The sequence below is a fragment of the Solanum lycopersicum genome, chromosome 2, assembly GCF_036512215.1.
Source record: "Solanum lycopersicum chromosome 2, SLM_r2.1".
Taxonomy (NCBI): Eukaryota; Viridiplantae; Streptophyta; class Magnoliopsida; order Solanales; family Solanaceae; genus Solanum; species Solanum lycopersicum.
Genome location: NC_090801.1, coordinates 38,439,780 through 38,457,503, shown reverse-complemented (window position 1 = coordinate 38,457,503; position 17,724 = coordinate 38,439,780). Strand labels below are relative to the sequence as shown.

General features: G+C 31.5%; 1 protein-coding gene, 1 long non-coding RNA gene and 1 pseudogene across 2 annotated transcripts; 1 reads left to right on the top strand and 2 right to left on the bottom strand.

Moving 5' to 3' along the window:
• Positions 1-2,142: 2,142 nt before the first annotated feature.
• Positions 2,143-4,248, bottom strand: LOC138341686 (uncharacterized). Its single transcript, XR_011214534.1, has 2 exons — positions 3,786-4,248; positions 2,143-2,311 (listed from the first exon to the last, which is right to left on the bottom strand). It is a non-coding gene; the product is annotated as an uncharacterized lncRNA (long non-coding RNA).
• A 5,734-nt stretch (positions 4,249-9,982) lies between these two features.
• Positions 9,983-11,851, top strand: LOC104645583 (uncharacterized; annotated as a pseudogene).
• Positions 11,852-12,692: 841 nt separating this feature from the next.
• On the bottom strand, positions 12,693-16,206 carry LOC138342018 (uncharacterized). The gene is made up of 7 exons (XM_069294199.1): positions 16,048-16,206; positions 15,426-15,938; positions 15,058-15,360; positions 14,084-14,508; positions 13,356-13,459; positions 12,997-13,084; positions 12,693-12,921 (listed from the first exon to the last, which is right to left on the bottom strand). Exons 1-7 carry the CDS (start codon positions 16,204-16,206, stop codon positions 12,693-12,695), a joined length of 1,821 nt encoding a protein of 606 aa, XP_069150300.1.
• Positions 16,207-17,724: the final 1,518 nt, after the last annotated feature.

Here is a 17,724-nt window from a genome sequence, read left to right as displayed (position 1 = left end):
AGGGAGAGGTAATGGGTGGAACATGGAAAAAGGATGATAAATAAGCCAACAAAATAAACTAAACATGGTAAGCACCTAACAAATAATAATATGACCAAATAAAGTAAACCCCACATAAATAAGCACGAAACACATAATGGTAAGAACCTAATGTCCCCAGCGGAGTCGCATTCTGTCGAGCTCTGTTTTCATCGAAACGGGTTTTGTACACGACCTAACAACTCTTTTGAGATTTGGAGATTTGAAGAGTCGTCATCTAACGAATTAAGGCGCGTTAGGGCAGCTATCTAACTTAACTAAGTCTAGCTAAGGACAACGAGCCAGAGATCAGGGTAAGAGTTCAAATTACCTCAAAAGAAGGTGTTAGGCATCCCTCGAGGTCTACAAATGTGGATCCTGACTGTATCTTGTGCAATCTATGTGGGGGTTACAAGTAGCAAATAAGGTCACTTCATTTATTAGTTAATCAAATAGCATGCTCGCTAAGTAATAAAAAATATAAAACAATTAAGACTGTTTATCATATTAATTAATTTAAACATTCAAGGCTAGGTGATAGTAATAAATAAATAGTTAAAGTCATTTTTATTTAATTTAACATACGAGACTATGTGATAAACAAGTCGAACAAATAGCTCATGTTATTATTTTAATTAATATTTAAACATGCGAGTCTAAGTGATAGTAACAAAATATATACTAAGCAATTAATAAATAGACAAGCGAGAAGATAGAAAAGAGACAAATGAATAAGCAAATAATTTTATATATTTGTAAACTACCCCAAATAAACATAATTATTAAACAAGTAAAAGGGTAAAAAAGGGAAGGGAGACTCAAAAGAGACTTTTTGGATCAGTTTCGGCTTTTCTTTTTATTTTTCTGATAGGCTGCCGTATAGGGACAAATAAAATCAAGGTTTGTCTTTCAAGCCTGAGTCGATGTCATCATCTCCGTAGGGCCAACTATCACTACCCAATTACCGCATGCATTTCGTACCTAAAAGGTTCCTAATCGTCCCAAATTTAATGTCCAAGAGGCATTGGACTCTTAACGGTGTGGGTTTAGACAAAATAGAATATAAGACCCTCCTAGAGAACAAGACAAACAGTTTAGCATGGTAAGTTTCAACTTGGCCTTTAAATTTTAATTAGATATACTTGCAAACAATACATAATTGTGAAAGGTTTCATGCTGAATGTGTGAACATACAAAGTTATAATAACAAAAAATTAATTACGAGAAGACAAATATAATAACATAGATGTATATTTTAGTATTAACTTTAAAGTGAGCAACAATTAGTGACATGATATATTTTATTTTATTTCCAAATGGCAAAGGAATGTGATCTCACATGCATATGTATTTTAAAACAACATAAAAATTAACTATCAATGCAAAATATAACTTAGGACAGTAAATTTATTATTTATTTAGGTAGAAAATTTATTTTAAGAACAACAATAGATCTCATATTAATGCAGAAAATTATTCTAAATAAGTGACAAGTTTGTTTAAATGCAAAAATTCTTTTTTCAAACATTGACATATTTACAAATTTGGTTGTTAATGTTAAAAATTTAATATATTTTTTTAGGCAGAAATTAATTACACATGCAGAAATTAATTAATAGCAGATTTAGATGCAAAAAGTTAATTATGATGCAGAAAAATATTAACTATTATTTATTTTTTTTTTGCAGATTTTTCTAGGCAAATTAGTATGACAATTTTTTTATGATGTAACACAAAATAATAATGTGTGCAGAAAATTTGCTCTTTTTCAAAGAGTTGAAAATATTGAGATTATCTAGTTGTAAAACATGCTGAAAATTATTTGGGAGTGACTTTAACGCACAATCTTAGTTAATTAAATCCTATATGCATGGTTTCTAAGTGAACATATTCAAACTTATTAAAAAGAATTCATATTAACAAATAAGGGACAAATTGACAATTAAAGCTTTTGCTCCTTTCAATGTAAGTCAACATACTAGAGATTAGCTTGTGAAACCTATGATTTCTAGGCGATTGGAAAGTTAAAACAACACATATATAGATGACGCAAAAATATTTTAGTCCTATAAGCATGCTTTCTAACACGAAAAACATTACAAATTTGCATACAATTCCCCCTCCTTTTAGACGATCCCCAAATATAATTTATAAATGAGAGCTTTAGAGTTATACAAATATTCAAAAAAAAAATTCAAATAAATAGATGAGAAATAAATAGATTCAAATATATGAATTAAACAAATAATCTTTCTTCATGGCTAATCTTCAACTTGAACTTCAAGTTTGAAACCTGTCAAAGCAATCCAATAACTACACAAGTAATCATATTTATTTAGATAAGGTGAGACACACATGCAAGTGCTTAACAACAAATTATACATATAGAAAATAATAGAACAATCAACTAAACAAATGTATGAATGCAAAAAGAAAACTAACCGGTTAAGCAAAAAATGAATGATAGCAACGAAAACGAATTGATCTTACTCTTACTCTGACAAAGCAAAGTAGCCAAGTAGCACTTGAAAGTTATCAAAAACTTAGTTTGTTTAAAAGTAGCAATAATATGAGTAGTAAGGGAATGAGAGAGTTTAAGAAGTCTAACTCTTGTGTTAAGAGAGAATGAATGAGTTAATGAATTGAGAGAATGAGAGGAGGGGGGTCTTATTTATATAGTAGAAGAGAGGAGCATAGTAAGGGAAATAAAATAAATTAAGGAGTCAATTAAATTCAATTTCCTTATTTTCAAGAAGAGCCAAAATCAGAAAATATTTTGAATTCATTAATATATAATAAACTAGTATGAAATAAAGTTAGGAAGATAATATTGTTTTTCCTTAAATAAATAAGAGCCAAACAAAATTATTTTAAATTTATTTTACCAAATATAGAACAAGTAAGAAATCAATCAATTTTCAAATAAGGAAAAAGGGATCAATTTATATTGTTTTTCTTTTTCAGAGGAGCTAGAATCGAAATTAAAAATATTCATTACCAAACATAAATAAATAAAATAAAATTAGGAAGAGTGATATAATTTTCTCTTAAATAAAGAAGAGCCAAATCAGTAGAGACACTCTTGCCAAATATGAGTCAAATTCTAGAAATACTTAACCAAAATTAACATGTCAAAAATATGTCCACAACTGAATAAGAAAAAAATTTATTAATTAATAACCAATCAATTACAAATCAAAAAAAAAATTAAGGGAGAAGTATAAAATATAACTCCAATCAATATTTCAAAGATCACAGAACCCACAATTTTATCATATACGGACAGGTTGCATATCATGGCAAGAGTAACATTTTAATGCATCAGTCATGTAGCTCAACAAAAGGATCAATACCAATTAACAAGTTGATAAGTAATCAAAATGACCACATCAAGAACAAATCCATAGGCATCACTTAAATAAGTAAAGTTGGGGGCAAGTGTGCATCATATTAGTTTAGGATGCTAATCAATTTTAAAGCAGGGTTTAACAAATCTGAATCAAGAACATACTAATTCTTTGAGCAAAATTACAACGAAGTCAATAATAGATATAAGAACATTCAAACATCGATAACTTGCAACAAAACGTGGGTAAGATCAGAAAAATAGCAACTTATAGCTTCTTCTACAATGCAATTCAAAGCATCTATTAATCTTATATAAAGTAAATATGCATAGAAAATACCTTTATATAGAAATCAAGAGCATGTCGATAATCAACAAATAATCATTAAGATATGAATAATAACTAATTGAGAGAACAAACCTGGGCGGATCCTTAGCTAGATTCAGAAAATTTGCCGAAGCCTTTGTTGTAGCAACGAAAAACGAGGGAAAACAGAAAGCTCGTAGAGCTGCTGGCCGCCTGGTCTTCGCTGGAGCTACTATAGGTCTTGTCGCCTACTGCTGGCCGGAGGAAAACAGAGGCAGTGGCAGCTGCTTTCCGTTGTCGTTGCGACTGCTTCTCAAAGTTATTGCTGCCGATGGCTGGTGGTTCATTGCTGTTTCAAGCGTCTGTCCTCGCCTGAGAAAGAGAAAAGAGAGGAGAAGAGGCGGGGGGCCTGGAACTGGGCGTCTGCTCGCCTGTTCCAGCCGCAATGAGACAGAGGAGAGGCGGCACCACACCTCTTGGTGGTGGGATTTCCGCCGGGAAGAATGGAGAGAGATAAGAGAGGAGGCTGCTGGAGAGAGAGCGTCGCTGATCTCAGGGAGGGAGAAAGAACGGAAATAATTTAGGTTTTAGGAGTCTTTGATGTATAGAGATGGGGTTAATCTAGACCCTTGAATTAATTAAGATGTAGGGCTAAGATTTAATCTCCTATTTAATGATGGATGATATTAAAAGATTAGTCTTAAAATCAAGTTGGATTGGATAAGGAATGACTAAAATTGCAATTAAACTGACCAGAATTGAAAGAAATTATAATAGAATAGGTTAGAATTTAAATAATTTTGAGGAAAGTGTAGGAATTAGTTTAATTAAAATAATACATAAATTAAAATATTTTTTATATAATTGAAAATCACTTAAATTTTAAAATATTCGAAATTCATTAATAATTTAAAATATTTTAATAATTTACAATAATTTTATAAAGTAAAACATACTAAAATATATAATTTTCATGCAAAATTGACTAAAAATTTTAAACTTTAATTAAATTTTAAAATACGTATTTAATCGAATAGTATTCCTAAAAATGGTTAAAGATCGATCAAAATTGGGTGTCAACACACTCATGATGCCCCATAACAACATTCATGCAAGGTACCACTTTTGGATCCTTTCTTTATTACTTTTTACTTTGGAGCCTAGCCCCTATCTTTATCTTTTGAACACTATGAGATACTTCTTTAAGCATGTCTAAGTTCCTTAACCATATGGATCCTACGAGATACTTTTAAGGTATGTCTTGATCCCTTGATCCCTTAATAATCATGAATACTACGAGATACCCCTTGGGCATGTCTAAGTTCATTCACACACTATGAACACTACGAGATACCCCTTGGGCATGTCTAAGTTCATTCATTGCTTTGAACACTACAAGATGCTTCTCAAGCACGTCTAAGTTCATAAGATATGAGATCTCTACTAGGATACCTTGACTCTACTACATGAAGGAATCCTGCCTCATGGGACCTAATGGAATAGTCTTCACAACTACTAGGTGTGGTTCTCCTGTCTACATGGAGTCTGGACCCTTGCTAGACTATCCGTCTCACTTAGCATATACACTTGGAATCAGCATATACTCCAAGGTTTTCTTGTCAAGCCTTGCTCAACCTTCTCTCTCATGGAGGGATGTTGTTGACATCCTTTGAGTGGGAGCAACGTCGCGGTGACTCAATCAAAATAGAATTAATTTTCAAAAATTTTGAAACGGGTAAAAGAGGCTTAAAGGGAAAACGGAGTCGCCACCTAAATTTTAGGAAAAACTAGAAAACCAATTAACATATTAACTTAAAAGATAGTCTACGAAACCAATTGATCTAGGTAGGGGTTCAAATTATTTTGAAGGGTTGGAGTTAGGCATCCTTTGAAATCCACAATTATGGTTTCCGACTGGGTTCATTTTTCAAATTGAGGAGGAGACAAAATTAATTTACGAGTAAAATAACCATACAATATACACGAGTAATATGATTAAAAAATAATATCGGCCTAAGATTTGCCTAACGTCAATATATACAAAAAAAATAAATAATACAATTTGAACTTTGTCTAAATAACTTCAATGAGAAGCAACTTCAGGGTGCCTGTAAAGACACTTAGTAAAAGTTTTAGTAGTAAATAAATATAAATAAAAATAAATTAATCAAATAATAACTTAATAAATAAAATCTGTCTTATGAACATGAAAGGCCTTGAAAATCGACGGTAATTTCATCATCGGCCAATTTTAACGAGTAAATAATATAAATTTAACTAAAATTCCGTCTTTTAAAATGGGTAGGCCTCCAAAATCGACGAAGAAATTTTATCCTTAGCCAATTAATATTAATTTTCTTCAAAACACCAAATTGCATAAAACTATATTAGATAAGGTAGAATAATATGCCACAATCTCAAAAATATAACTATATAAAATAAAAAAAGATAATACCAACCATAACTAAATTATTATAACAACACATCAACTTGGAATAGTGAATAAAGACCAACTAAAATATGAACAAAATTAATAGAAAAATAATGAAGGCTAGCAAACATTACTAACAGTAGCTTAGCGCTATCAAACCAACAGATCACTGGAAATAAGGTAAAGAAAAATGGTAAAAGATAACATGAGGTATAGCACCAAACAAAATATTTAATATAGAATATAAAATACTACAAAGAGAAAGCAACTAAAATATAAATATAATTCAAAATGGCAATAATAAACAAGAAATTTTAGTCAATCAAACAATGTGAATAAAATAAAGGAAAAAGGGTCTGATATACCCCTCAGCTTTGTCATTTAGAGCTGATATACCCCTTGTTATGAAAGTACTCATGTATACCCCTAATTGTAAACAAATGGCTCACATATACCCTTTTCCTCTAACGGAAATGAAAAAAAAAAAATATTTCAATCTAAATTTTTATTATTTTTTTCTAAAAAATATAATCTTATATGAGTAAATTTAATCCTATCAAACATATATTTTTTTGACTTTTTTTAGTTTCAATGACTAATTTATAATTATTATTTTGATAATCAAATTTATTTATGTTTCACTAATATTCTTGTAAAACTTATTGTAGATGACCAAATTTTTTTTTCAAAAACGAAATTAAATTACAATACACACAAAAAAATAGTTTAATTTTTTTCTTTAACTAAGGAATGTAAGAAAAAAACAAAAGAAGAATAAGAAACTCAAATAATTATAATAAAAGAAGTCAAAAATTAATTTATGTATGAAAAAAATTAAAATATACCATGAACTTTGATAGAAAAATCATATATACCCCTAAATTACTTTTAATAAATATAAATTTAAAGCTAATTTTTTAACTTCCGTTATATAAAGGGTATATGTGAGCCATTTTATAACGGCAGGGATATATGTGAGCTGTTTGTATAACGGTAAGGGCATATATGAGCCACTTTTATAACGAGGGATATATCACCTCCAAATGACAAAGTTGAGGGGTATATCAGACCTTTTTCCCTAAAATAAATCATAAACAACAATTATGTTAAAGCTTACAGGAATAAAGCAATAATAATAATAATAATAATAATAATATTTAAAAGCTAACAACTAAATCAACAAAAAAAATTAAAGAAATCAATAAAGTCAACTATGAGACAATAAACAAAGATAATTATACAACTATTGTAATCACAAAAAGTTAACCAAAATGAAAGTCAAACAACAATTAATGACCAAACACAAACCAGTAAAGAATGAAATCAAGCAAAGGTCACCAAGACCTGCAAACCTTTCGAAGAAAAATGAGAATAAAGAAACAAAGAGGAAAGAGTGCACTAAAGAAAATTACCAAATAGATATCAGAGAAGAAGAAGTTTACTCAAAAGAGAAACAAATTGGTGGTTGGTTTTTCTATTGTCGACAGAGATAGTGGAATCCGATTAAAATGGGAGCTCGCTGGTTCACTGATCTTGCCAGGAAATTGGAGACTTAACACCTGCAAAATAAACAAAAATAAAAGGGGGAAAGGGCGAGGAGGTCTGGTTTGTTTAGATCTCGTGGGCCGTGGGTTGAGGGAAGTGGTCGGCAAACTGGTGGGTTTAGGGTCTCGTTTGGTGGTCGTTTATTGTCTGTTATTGGTGGTCGTCTAGTCGGGAAAAGTGCACGGAGGAAGGGTGTTAAAGAATGAAAAAAGTCCCACATCGGTGATTAATGAGATGAGTGGACTCTTTATAAGGCTTGGGCAATCCTCCTCCCTTTGAGCTAGCTTTTGGGGTGTGAGTTAGGCCTAAGACCTAATTTCACATGGTATCAGAGCAGGGCCCGTCTCACCCGATGTTGGGGTCCCCAAAATCAAGATTGCCCATGCACCAGATGCTAAGCACTAGGCGTGAGGTGGGGCGTTAAAGAATGACAAAAGTCTCGCATCGGTGATTAATGAGATGGGTGGACTCTTTATAAGGCTTGGACAATCCTCCTCCCTTTGAGCTAACTTTTGGGGTGTGAGTTAGGCCTAAGACCTAATTTCACAAAGGGGAGGCTATGGGGTTTGGGAGGAGCTGGCAGTGAAAAAGGTCTGGTGGTTTGTGATGGAGGCCCGGTGGTCGGAAATGGTGGGGTCTTTAGGTTGTTTCTCGCCTGGAAAAGACAAGATACAGGGGATGGGAGTTCTTTTTTGGGTCTGTTTGTCAGAGAAGAAGGGAAAAATAAGGAATGTTTGATCGGATTTTGCTGCTGGTTGGAATGTGGAGTCTGGTGGTGATGTTGCTTTGGCTTGGAGCCAGCCCGAAATCGAGAAAGAGAGAAGAGGGTTGACCAATGGGGTTGGATGGTGACTGATCGACGGAAAGTTGACGGAAAAGCAATGAACAGTAGAAAAAAATAAATAGAGTAAAATAATTTTAAAAATTTAACCCCAATTCTAAAATGTAAAAATTTAAGAAATCCCATAGTGTAATTCAATAATTACACTCTGTCCCGACAAATTTAGTATTTACTAAAAATCCCTTAAAAGTTGTTGTGCCGTGATACTTTAGACTCTAGTGATACATGGTAAATGATACATGGTAAGTTAAAACTGTTAAGAAACAAATGGGGAAAAAATGGTACATTTAAACTTGTTAACTAAAACAGCTTAATTCACGGTAACAGATCATTAATCAGCACGTAATTGGATATTAATTTCAAATTTTGAAAATCAAAGATTATATCATCTATTTTGAATACATTTTTTATGAACATCCTGTTAAATTTCGAACTGCAGTAATTTTATTGTTGTTATTGTGGATGTTTCATGATGAATACATCAATTTTGATGAGACATTCTGGATTTTGGGTGAACGAATTGCAGTATGAAAGTTACAAAATCGACGGAATCGTTGTTGGAGATTCAATTTCGTTTTCTAATCTCAAAGCAGCAATTGCAGCTGAGTTGGATATTGATGTATCAAAGAAAGAAATTGAAATTCGTTACATTGTAGAAGGTAACTCCTGTCCGATGAAGCTTAAGAACGATATGAGTGTTAAACTATATTTAGAACTGAAAAAAATGAGCCTGGATTTTCAATGTATCCATTATGTATTAACACAATTGAAAAGAATGGTGGTACTGTACATAACTTTGATGAAACAAGTGGAGAAATTATGTGTATAGAAGGCACAACACATGATACACAGGCTTTGGCAATGGTTGAAACTAGATTATTTGATTCATATGAAAATGCAGAAGTTGGAGTTACAAATGTTATAATCAATTCAGATATTGTAGATGTGTAGACAGGTCAGATATATAAGGATAAAGCAACACTTGTAGATGTGATGACGAAATATAAGATAAAGAACAACTTCATTTGCAAAGTAAAGAGGTCTGATCAACAAAGGTATGATAGTGTTTGGTATAAATATATATATTTCCATGCTGTTCAAAATTAGTACATGAAACATTACTATTTTATATGAAAACCTACATGTATCATTTGTTCTTTGATGTTTTAATGTATCACCATTTTAGTAATTTGTTTTGATACATTGAAATAACTATTTTGATACTTTAATATACTACTGCTGATATAGTAAGGACTGTATCAATTTAAATAATCATATCACAACTAGTATATACTTTTCATTAATGTATCACCGTTTAATTAATTTCATAAAAACTGGTTGATACTTTTTGTGTAATTCATTGTTTGATTGCTTTAAACATTATTGTTGAATATATTATATGATGCAATTGCTATATGTATTAATAAGCTTAAAAAATGTACGCAGCTATGTGTTGGTATGTTTTTCAGACAAATGTGGTTGGACTATGAAGGCGTCCTGCAGGAAAAAATCTGATATATTCATTGTTAAGTTTCAATAGTGAACATACGTGTCCGATGAGAGAGAGGGTATTAACCAAAGTCTAAGCAACAGTCGGATTAGTAAGTGGAGTTACTGCTCCAAAATTAGTCAATCATAAACGAATTTATACTCCAAGAGATATAATTGATGATATTAGAGAATATTATGGGGTTGAAATATCTTACCAGCAAGCATGGCGTGCTAAAGAACGTGCACTCTCCATGATTAGGGGAAAACCATCTGCAGGATATAGACAGATGTTGCGATACATACACATGTTAAAAACTGTGTATCCAAATTCTTATATAAGAATGCATAAGACCGAAGAGAATGAATTTATGTATATGTTCATCGACTTAAGACCATTCATTAGGGGATTTAAATACTGCAGACAAGTAGTGGTTGTGGATGGTGAACATCTGAGTGGAGCTTACATAGGGACATTGTATCAGCAAGCACACTTGATGGTGCAGGTATTTTTTTATAGTAATGATGTGTTTTTATATGTTACGTATCAAATAATATAATGTGTGTGTAATCAGGTTGCATATTTCCATTGGCATATGGTGTTGTTGACACCGAAAATGATTGTTCATGGACATGGTTTTTCGAACAGTTCAAACATGCATTTGGCGATAGAAAAGATATGTGTGTTGTTTCAAATAGAAATGAGAGTATCATGAAGAGTGTGAGGATTGTGTTCCCAAATGTACCTCATTATGCATGCATCTGGTATCTTTGGAAGAATGTATGTGGAAACTTCAAAAGGAGCAGAAAGGCCATAAGTGATCTATTCTACTCTATGGCCAAGGCATATAGAAAGGAAGATTTGATAAGTTGATGGCTAAGGTTGATAGAATTGATCACAGGGTTAAGGAGTACCTTGAAGATGCAGGTTACGAAAAGTTGTCAAGAGTTCATGCAAGAGTAAACAGAGGTAGAATGATGACTTCAAACATTGTAGAACGTATCAATGGTTGTCTTGTTGAAGCACGCCAATTAACTATATTAGAATTCTTGGAAGAGGTTAGAATTCTTTTTGGATCTTGGCATTGGAAAAACAGAGAAGTATCCACATACACAAAGGACACATTAGGGAGAAAATTTGAGGAATTGTTGATTATAAACGCGGCTAAAAGTTCAAAAATGGAGGTATGTATCATTATATAATATTTTATATTATATATATCTAATCCAGTGTATCATTCTGCATTTTTGAACATGATTTGTTTTTTTAAAATTATATATTTAAAATTTTTAATGTACACAGGTCATTCCATCATCTGAATTTATTATCTCAGTTTATGAAAATGGAAGAAGATATATTGTTTGTCTTGAGCGGAAAGTATGTTCTTGTGGTAGATTTCAACTAGATGAGATACCTTGTTCACATGCAATCGCTGTATTGAAAAAAAAAGAATGTCACAGATATGAATCCGTATTGCTCTAATTATTACAAGCTTGATGCATTGACAAAAACATATGAAATTCCAATGGTACCAATGCCAGATAAGGAAGATTGGTCAGATCCTAATAATGTGGTAGCTGAAACTGTGTATCCACCTAGATATAGAAGATCATCTGGACGACCAAGAAAAAAGAAGAAGAAAGAATGCAGATGAAAAGATTTCGGTGAACACAAACTGTTGTGGACAATGTGGACAAGAAGGACACAACAGAAGAACTTGTACTTTCTACCCAAAAGAGAAGTGAATTAGTCGTAATGTTTCTAAGATATCAAGAATAATTTATAACGTAAACATTTTAATGATTTTCAGTTTTCATTAGAGTTGCAATTTGAACACTTTTGGTTTATATAAATAAACTTAATAACCTGTGTTAATTAAATTTGAAGTCGCGCTTTTGATTATAAATACTTTGTTATTATTGGTGTTGATAAATATATTTGTGTCAATATTTCTTTTTCATATAAAATTTTATAAATCATATGTTACACTAAGATATATAAATTTAAGAATTATTAGGTAACATATTGTCCATGATACATATGGTTTATCCAATGTATCATGTACTTTTAGTGTGTGTTTGGTACATGTGTATCATTTGCTTTGCCCAATGTATCATCTCCATTAGATAAAAAATAAAAAATCTTATTGAGGTTAGTGTGTACTTTACAATGACTATAAATCATGTATCATGTGATTTTATATAATTTAACTTGTGTAATGTTTTTTTTATATGTTTTTCTTGAAATATACAGTAAATAACTTTACTTTTAAAAAATAATACCAATTCATATAACTATGCTATTCATTGTACTTAAATATCATGTAAAATTTAAGGATTATAAGGTAACATATTGTACATGATACATATGGTTTAGCCAATGTATCAGGTACTTTTAGTGTGTGTTTGGTACATATGTATCATTTGGTTTTGCCCAATGTATCATCTCCATTAAATAAAAAATTTAAAAATCTTTATTTCTATGTTTAATTATAAATACTTTGACTATACTTTATTAAAGGAATTAAACCTGTGTGACGCTATAATATGTCTGATATTTATATTTTCAAGATAAAAATATTTGGTACGTAATGTTAAAAAAAATATTCATGGAAATTGACAAACCCAAAAAAATATTAAAAAGGATCAAAATACTTGTTCAATAACATATCAAAACAAGAAATATAACATTAAAACATTGTTTTATCATAAAATGCTACACTATGTAAACTAAATCTTCTTCTGGTGGTGGTGTGACTACGCCCCTAGATTTTGGTGGATCATCATTGTCACTAACATACCCGCACTTAGCTTTCTCGCTTCCATAACTCCATAGTAATGCTCCATATCTTTGACGTAGGTAATCAGGACTAAAACCAGCATATGATATATTGATTTGGTCACTCATATACTCGGCAAATGCAGTAACATATAACCCACAGTCTCTACAAAAAAATACAAAATAAATTAAAAACTTAATGATACATTAAAAGGACAAAGGAAAAATTCTTGATACTTACAGGCTATTGCAGTCCTGTTTAGGGATGTCTTGTGCAAATTCAATCATGAAAGGAACTTGAGGCTCCAGAAGTGAACCATTAATGTTGTCTTTTTATACAAGACAATCAACAAATTTTGTGCGTTCATTTTCTTCAAAAAAATCCATTGTCCAGTAGGTAAGAAGGAAGCATTTTAGACAACATTTTTATCTCATGAGGAATTGCTTTTTTCCTTGTGCTAATTGATGAGTCAAAAACTCTTATCACCCTGTTTTTCAACTCAACAACAACCAGCACCCAATGGAATTCTTGATCACAGTTAATTGGGATGTAGACCTAATCTACAAGATGCCATGGTAAAGCAGCTGGTATTCCAAAACCTTTGATGATGTTAATTATTGACTTCTCATATACAGATACAACTGAAGCGCGATCAACATGTTCTTGTGTAGTAAGACTATCATCATTATCGTCCATGTAATATCTATCATAACAATTTTTTACATGTGACATGAACAAGCAGTGGGTTGTTGTATATCTGTATTGATCCATGCTGCAAAATTTTGATTTTTTACGAAGGTAGTAAAAAATCACATCGATGTGCTATAAACAAAATGAAAACATAGTAAGAAATGATATACATCTAAACAATATAAAAAATATAATTATTAAAAAATAGTATGATACTTTTGCTAATTAAATAGTATGATACTTCTACAGAATGTATCATTGCTAATTAAATAGTATGATACTTCTACAGAATGTATCATGTTATTATAATATAATTATGACTGATACATATTTGATGATTAGTTTAAGATTTTTACCTCATCAGACCAACATTTGTTTGACTGTGACATGGCATAAAACAAATTCTTGTTCATTGGAAAAGCAACAACAAAGTCCATCATCGTAAATCCAAAAGAAGAATATTTTGATCTGTATTAATCGTCTGATGGGTTCCTGCATATGTGATACATAAGTTTGAATATATATACATGATACATAACACTCACTTAATTACAATTTTTATATAACAAAGTATCATGAATTAGTTATATAAAAATGATTACGCTTAACACTTGCAAAAATAATGTATAAAACTTACTTATTGTTATGATTTTGTAGAAGCCCCCTTGACAACCAATTCATGTAATCCTCAATAAGTTTCGGCGAAACTTGATTTGTAATGCCACATACTTCGAACGGGAAATGGAGTCGAGCCATATCCTTCAATTTCTCTTTTCCCTTCTCGCTTGACCCAAAAGAAGTACAATATGGAGATTGAATCCTTCTCGAAGGCATTCTATTTCTATGCGCAGGAGTGACTGAATCGGTTCTAACACCAATCTCAGTTATTGGAATATCAGTGGGTAATTGACTGTCGGCCAACAAGTACTGGCTGTTATTTATATTCTGTGGATTGTAAGAATATAATGGTCTAGCATTAGTAGGATCTTTATCCAAATCTTTGATAAGCGCATCTATTGCTGCTTGAGTTGATGGCGATATTGTTGTTGAAGTGGAAGATTCCTGTATAATATGATGTAATAATTTTTAAAATAAATTTGTGTGTAATGAAATTGTGTGTCATAAATCAAAATTGAAAAATCTAGCGATGCATCCATTGTTGTTTTTTCGGGCAAAACATGAGGGATGTTGTGTTGAACATTGTCATCAACATCTTGCTCCATGATATGTTCATTTAAATCTTGGTGCGACTGATGTGCGTCACAATCCTGAATATGCAGTTTTGAAATAAAAATTGTTAATATAATTTGTGCTGATACGTAACAGTGATTATAATCACATGATACATAGTCTTGAGTAAATGTGCATGATACATGACAACAATTAAAATGAAAAAGAAAGTGTCCATGATATGTTCATTTAAATCTTGGTGCGACTGATGTACGTCACCATCCTGAATATGCAGTTTTGAAATAAAAATTGTTAATATAATTTGTGTTGATATGTAATAGTGATTATGCTCACATAATACATAGCATTGACTATATGTGCATGATATATGACATACATTAAAATGGAAAAATAAAGTGTCCAATGTATCATAAACATTACCTTTGGAGTATCACTGACTAGTTGTTCACCCTCATTTAAAGAAACACCAACACCATCCTCAGCGACATCCCCTGCATCGTCGACGATTTGATGTTCACCATTTTTACCAGAAAAACCAACACCATCCTCAGCTACACCACCCATATCAGAAAGATCAATTGGTATTTGCTGAGATGTTTGTTTGTCAGACTGAAATGTGCTTGTATTAGCCTGAAAATTGATGTTTTCCTTGCCTATATATTGCATCAACTGGGAGTGATTTGCTTTTATCAATATAATCAGTTCCTCAAATTTCTTGTCAACCTACAAATTGTAGATACATTTAGGATAAAAAATTTTGTTTAAAAATATCAAAATAATTTACTTACGTAAGTTTTCAAATGTCCTTTCAACTCTTCAATATATGGAATTATATTGTTGACATTCTGAGAATCTGCAAACCCATGAACATCAGCAGTCGGGTTCGGAGACACGTCTGGAACAGAACCATGTACATCAGCAACCGATTTCGGTGACACGTCTGGAACAGAACCATGTACATCATCAGCATTCGAATTTGGAGGCAGATTTGACATAAAAACATGTACATCATCATCCAGTGTCGGAGACACATTTGATTGATCAGGCTGGTTCTGTTCTGACACTTTCTTTTTTTGTATAATCACTTTTTTTCTTCTTTTTGGCGGTGGTGGAGGAGATGTATCAGACACTCTAGAATATGTCCTCAATAACTGTTCGGGAGGTTTTGTGGAGAAATTATCAAAATCATCTTCCTCATTTGGTTGTACTAATGGTAATGATGAAGAATGGGCATGTTCAACTTGAGCAAGGTGAGAAGCTTCAATTTCCTCTGCTGTTGGGACAATGTTTGAACATGCATTCTGAATGTATCACAACACATAAGATAATTTAACTGTTAATACAATAATATTTCACAATGTATCACAAGACATAAATAACGATATTTCATAGACAAAAATAAAATTTTACCTCTTGGAAAATGGTAGACATAAGCATTTCAAATTTTGTCTTATCAGACACAACTCTCCAATTGCACATTCTTGGGATGACATTTCGTTCTTTCACAGCTATTTCAGAATTTAAATTGGATGCACATTCGTATATCCAAATGTTAAGTGCATAGGGCATCCCATATAATCGATAAAACTTTTTACTAACATCAAAATCCTGTCTAAGTGAACCAATTAGTTTTGAAAATGATAGATGACCCCAAGGAAAATGTTGATATCTACCATCTTCAACCATTAGAAAGTCCACAATAGATATAGCTGTATTATCAAGAGTAGCTAATACAAATGTATGAATAAGGAACAGTATAGACATTTGGAGTGCATCCTGATTGTTCTCCCAATTACCCATCTTAAACCGTTGAACTAGTTGATGCTTGGTAACACTATTGACTGCACCAGAAAAATACTTTTGGAAAAGCATACAATTAGTTGGTTCTGGGTATTTGAAATCATTGATATTTCCTCTGACCTTAAGTCCTGTTAATAATGCAAATTCATCTATATCAAATTTTAGGACACACCCGTTTGAATGTCTAATATGCAACACATTAGGGTTGCTTTGTTTCAACTCTAAAAGCAATAAGCACTTAGTGATTTGGCCCTGAAAATTACATTTAGAAATGTCTAAAAAGGGTCCAAAAATTGTATCCTTAAACATTTGGATAACATTCTCCCCTATGTATTTTTCAAAGTCCTTTAGGAAATTGTTGTTAAAATTGACGACAAACCTTATGGGATGTGTTGGTATCTTTTTTATCTTGTACTTCAGTGGCTGCAATTTGAAAAAAAAAACAACAAATTATAACGATATTGAAATATAAATACTAAATAAAACAACTAATACCTTACTGATACATGATATCAGTTTTCAGAAATTCATACTACATGAAAAACATGTGATACATATCTAATACATGTATCAGTGCATCGACTAAACACTATACACACTGATTCTATATGTATCATCAAGCACAGATGATGACGCAGTTATTAAACTTAATGAATGATACATTATAACAATTTTCAAAACCTCATGATACATAGAAAACATTATGATACACAACAAATTCATGTATCAATGCATCATCTAAAACACTATACACACTGATTCAAAATGTATCAGCAAGCACACTTGATGACACAGTTATTGAAATTAATCACTAATACATGATAAAAAATTTCAAAAACCCTTGATACATAGGAAATCATATGATACACATCTAATTCATGTATCAAAGCATAGACTAAACATTATAATCCACTTAGTACTTATGTATTAAACCTATTGTCTGATACATGATAATAATTTTCATAATTTTTTGATACATATTGGATTCCTCAAAATTTTTACTAATTTCAACAACAATTTTAAAATAAGTATAAAAATACAAACCCGAAACAATGTAGGCCTGACAACAATGTTTGCTGCTTCTTTTTTCTTTTTTTTTGTTGTATTTTGACAACCTTTGATTTTGATGTTTCGTCATAGTCTTTGTTTGAATCCTTCTGAAGATTCATAGGATCATGCAAAGACTTTTTTCTCTTTTATTTCTAATTTTCATCGTCGGAATCAATATCCTTCTATTAATTAACGGATCTATTACTATGATGTAATAGAACAATTAACCAAAACAAA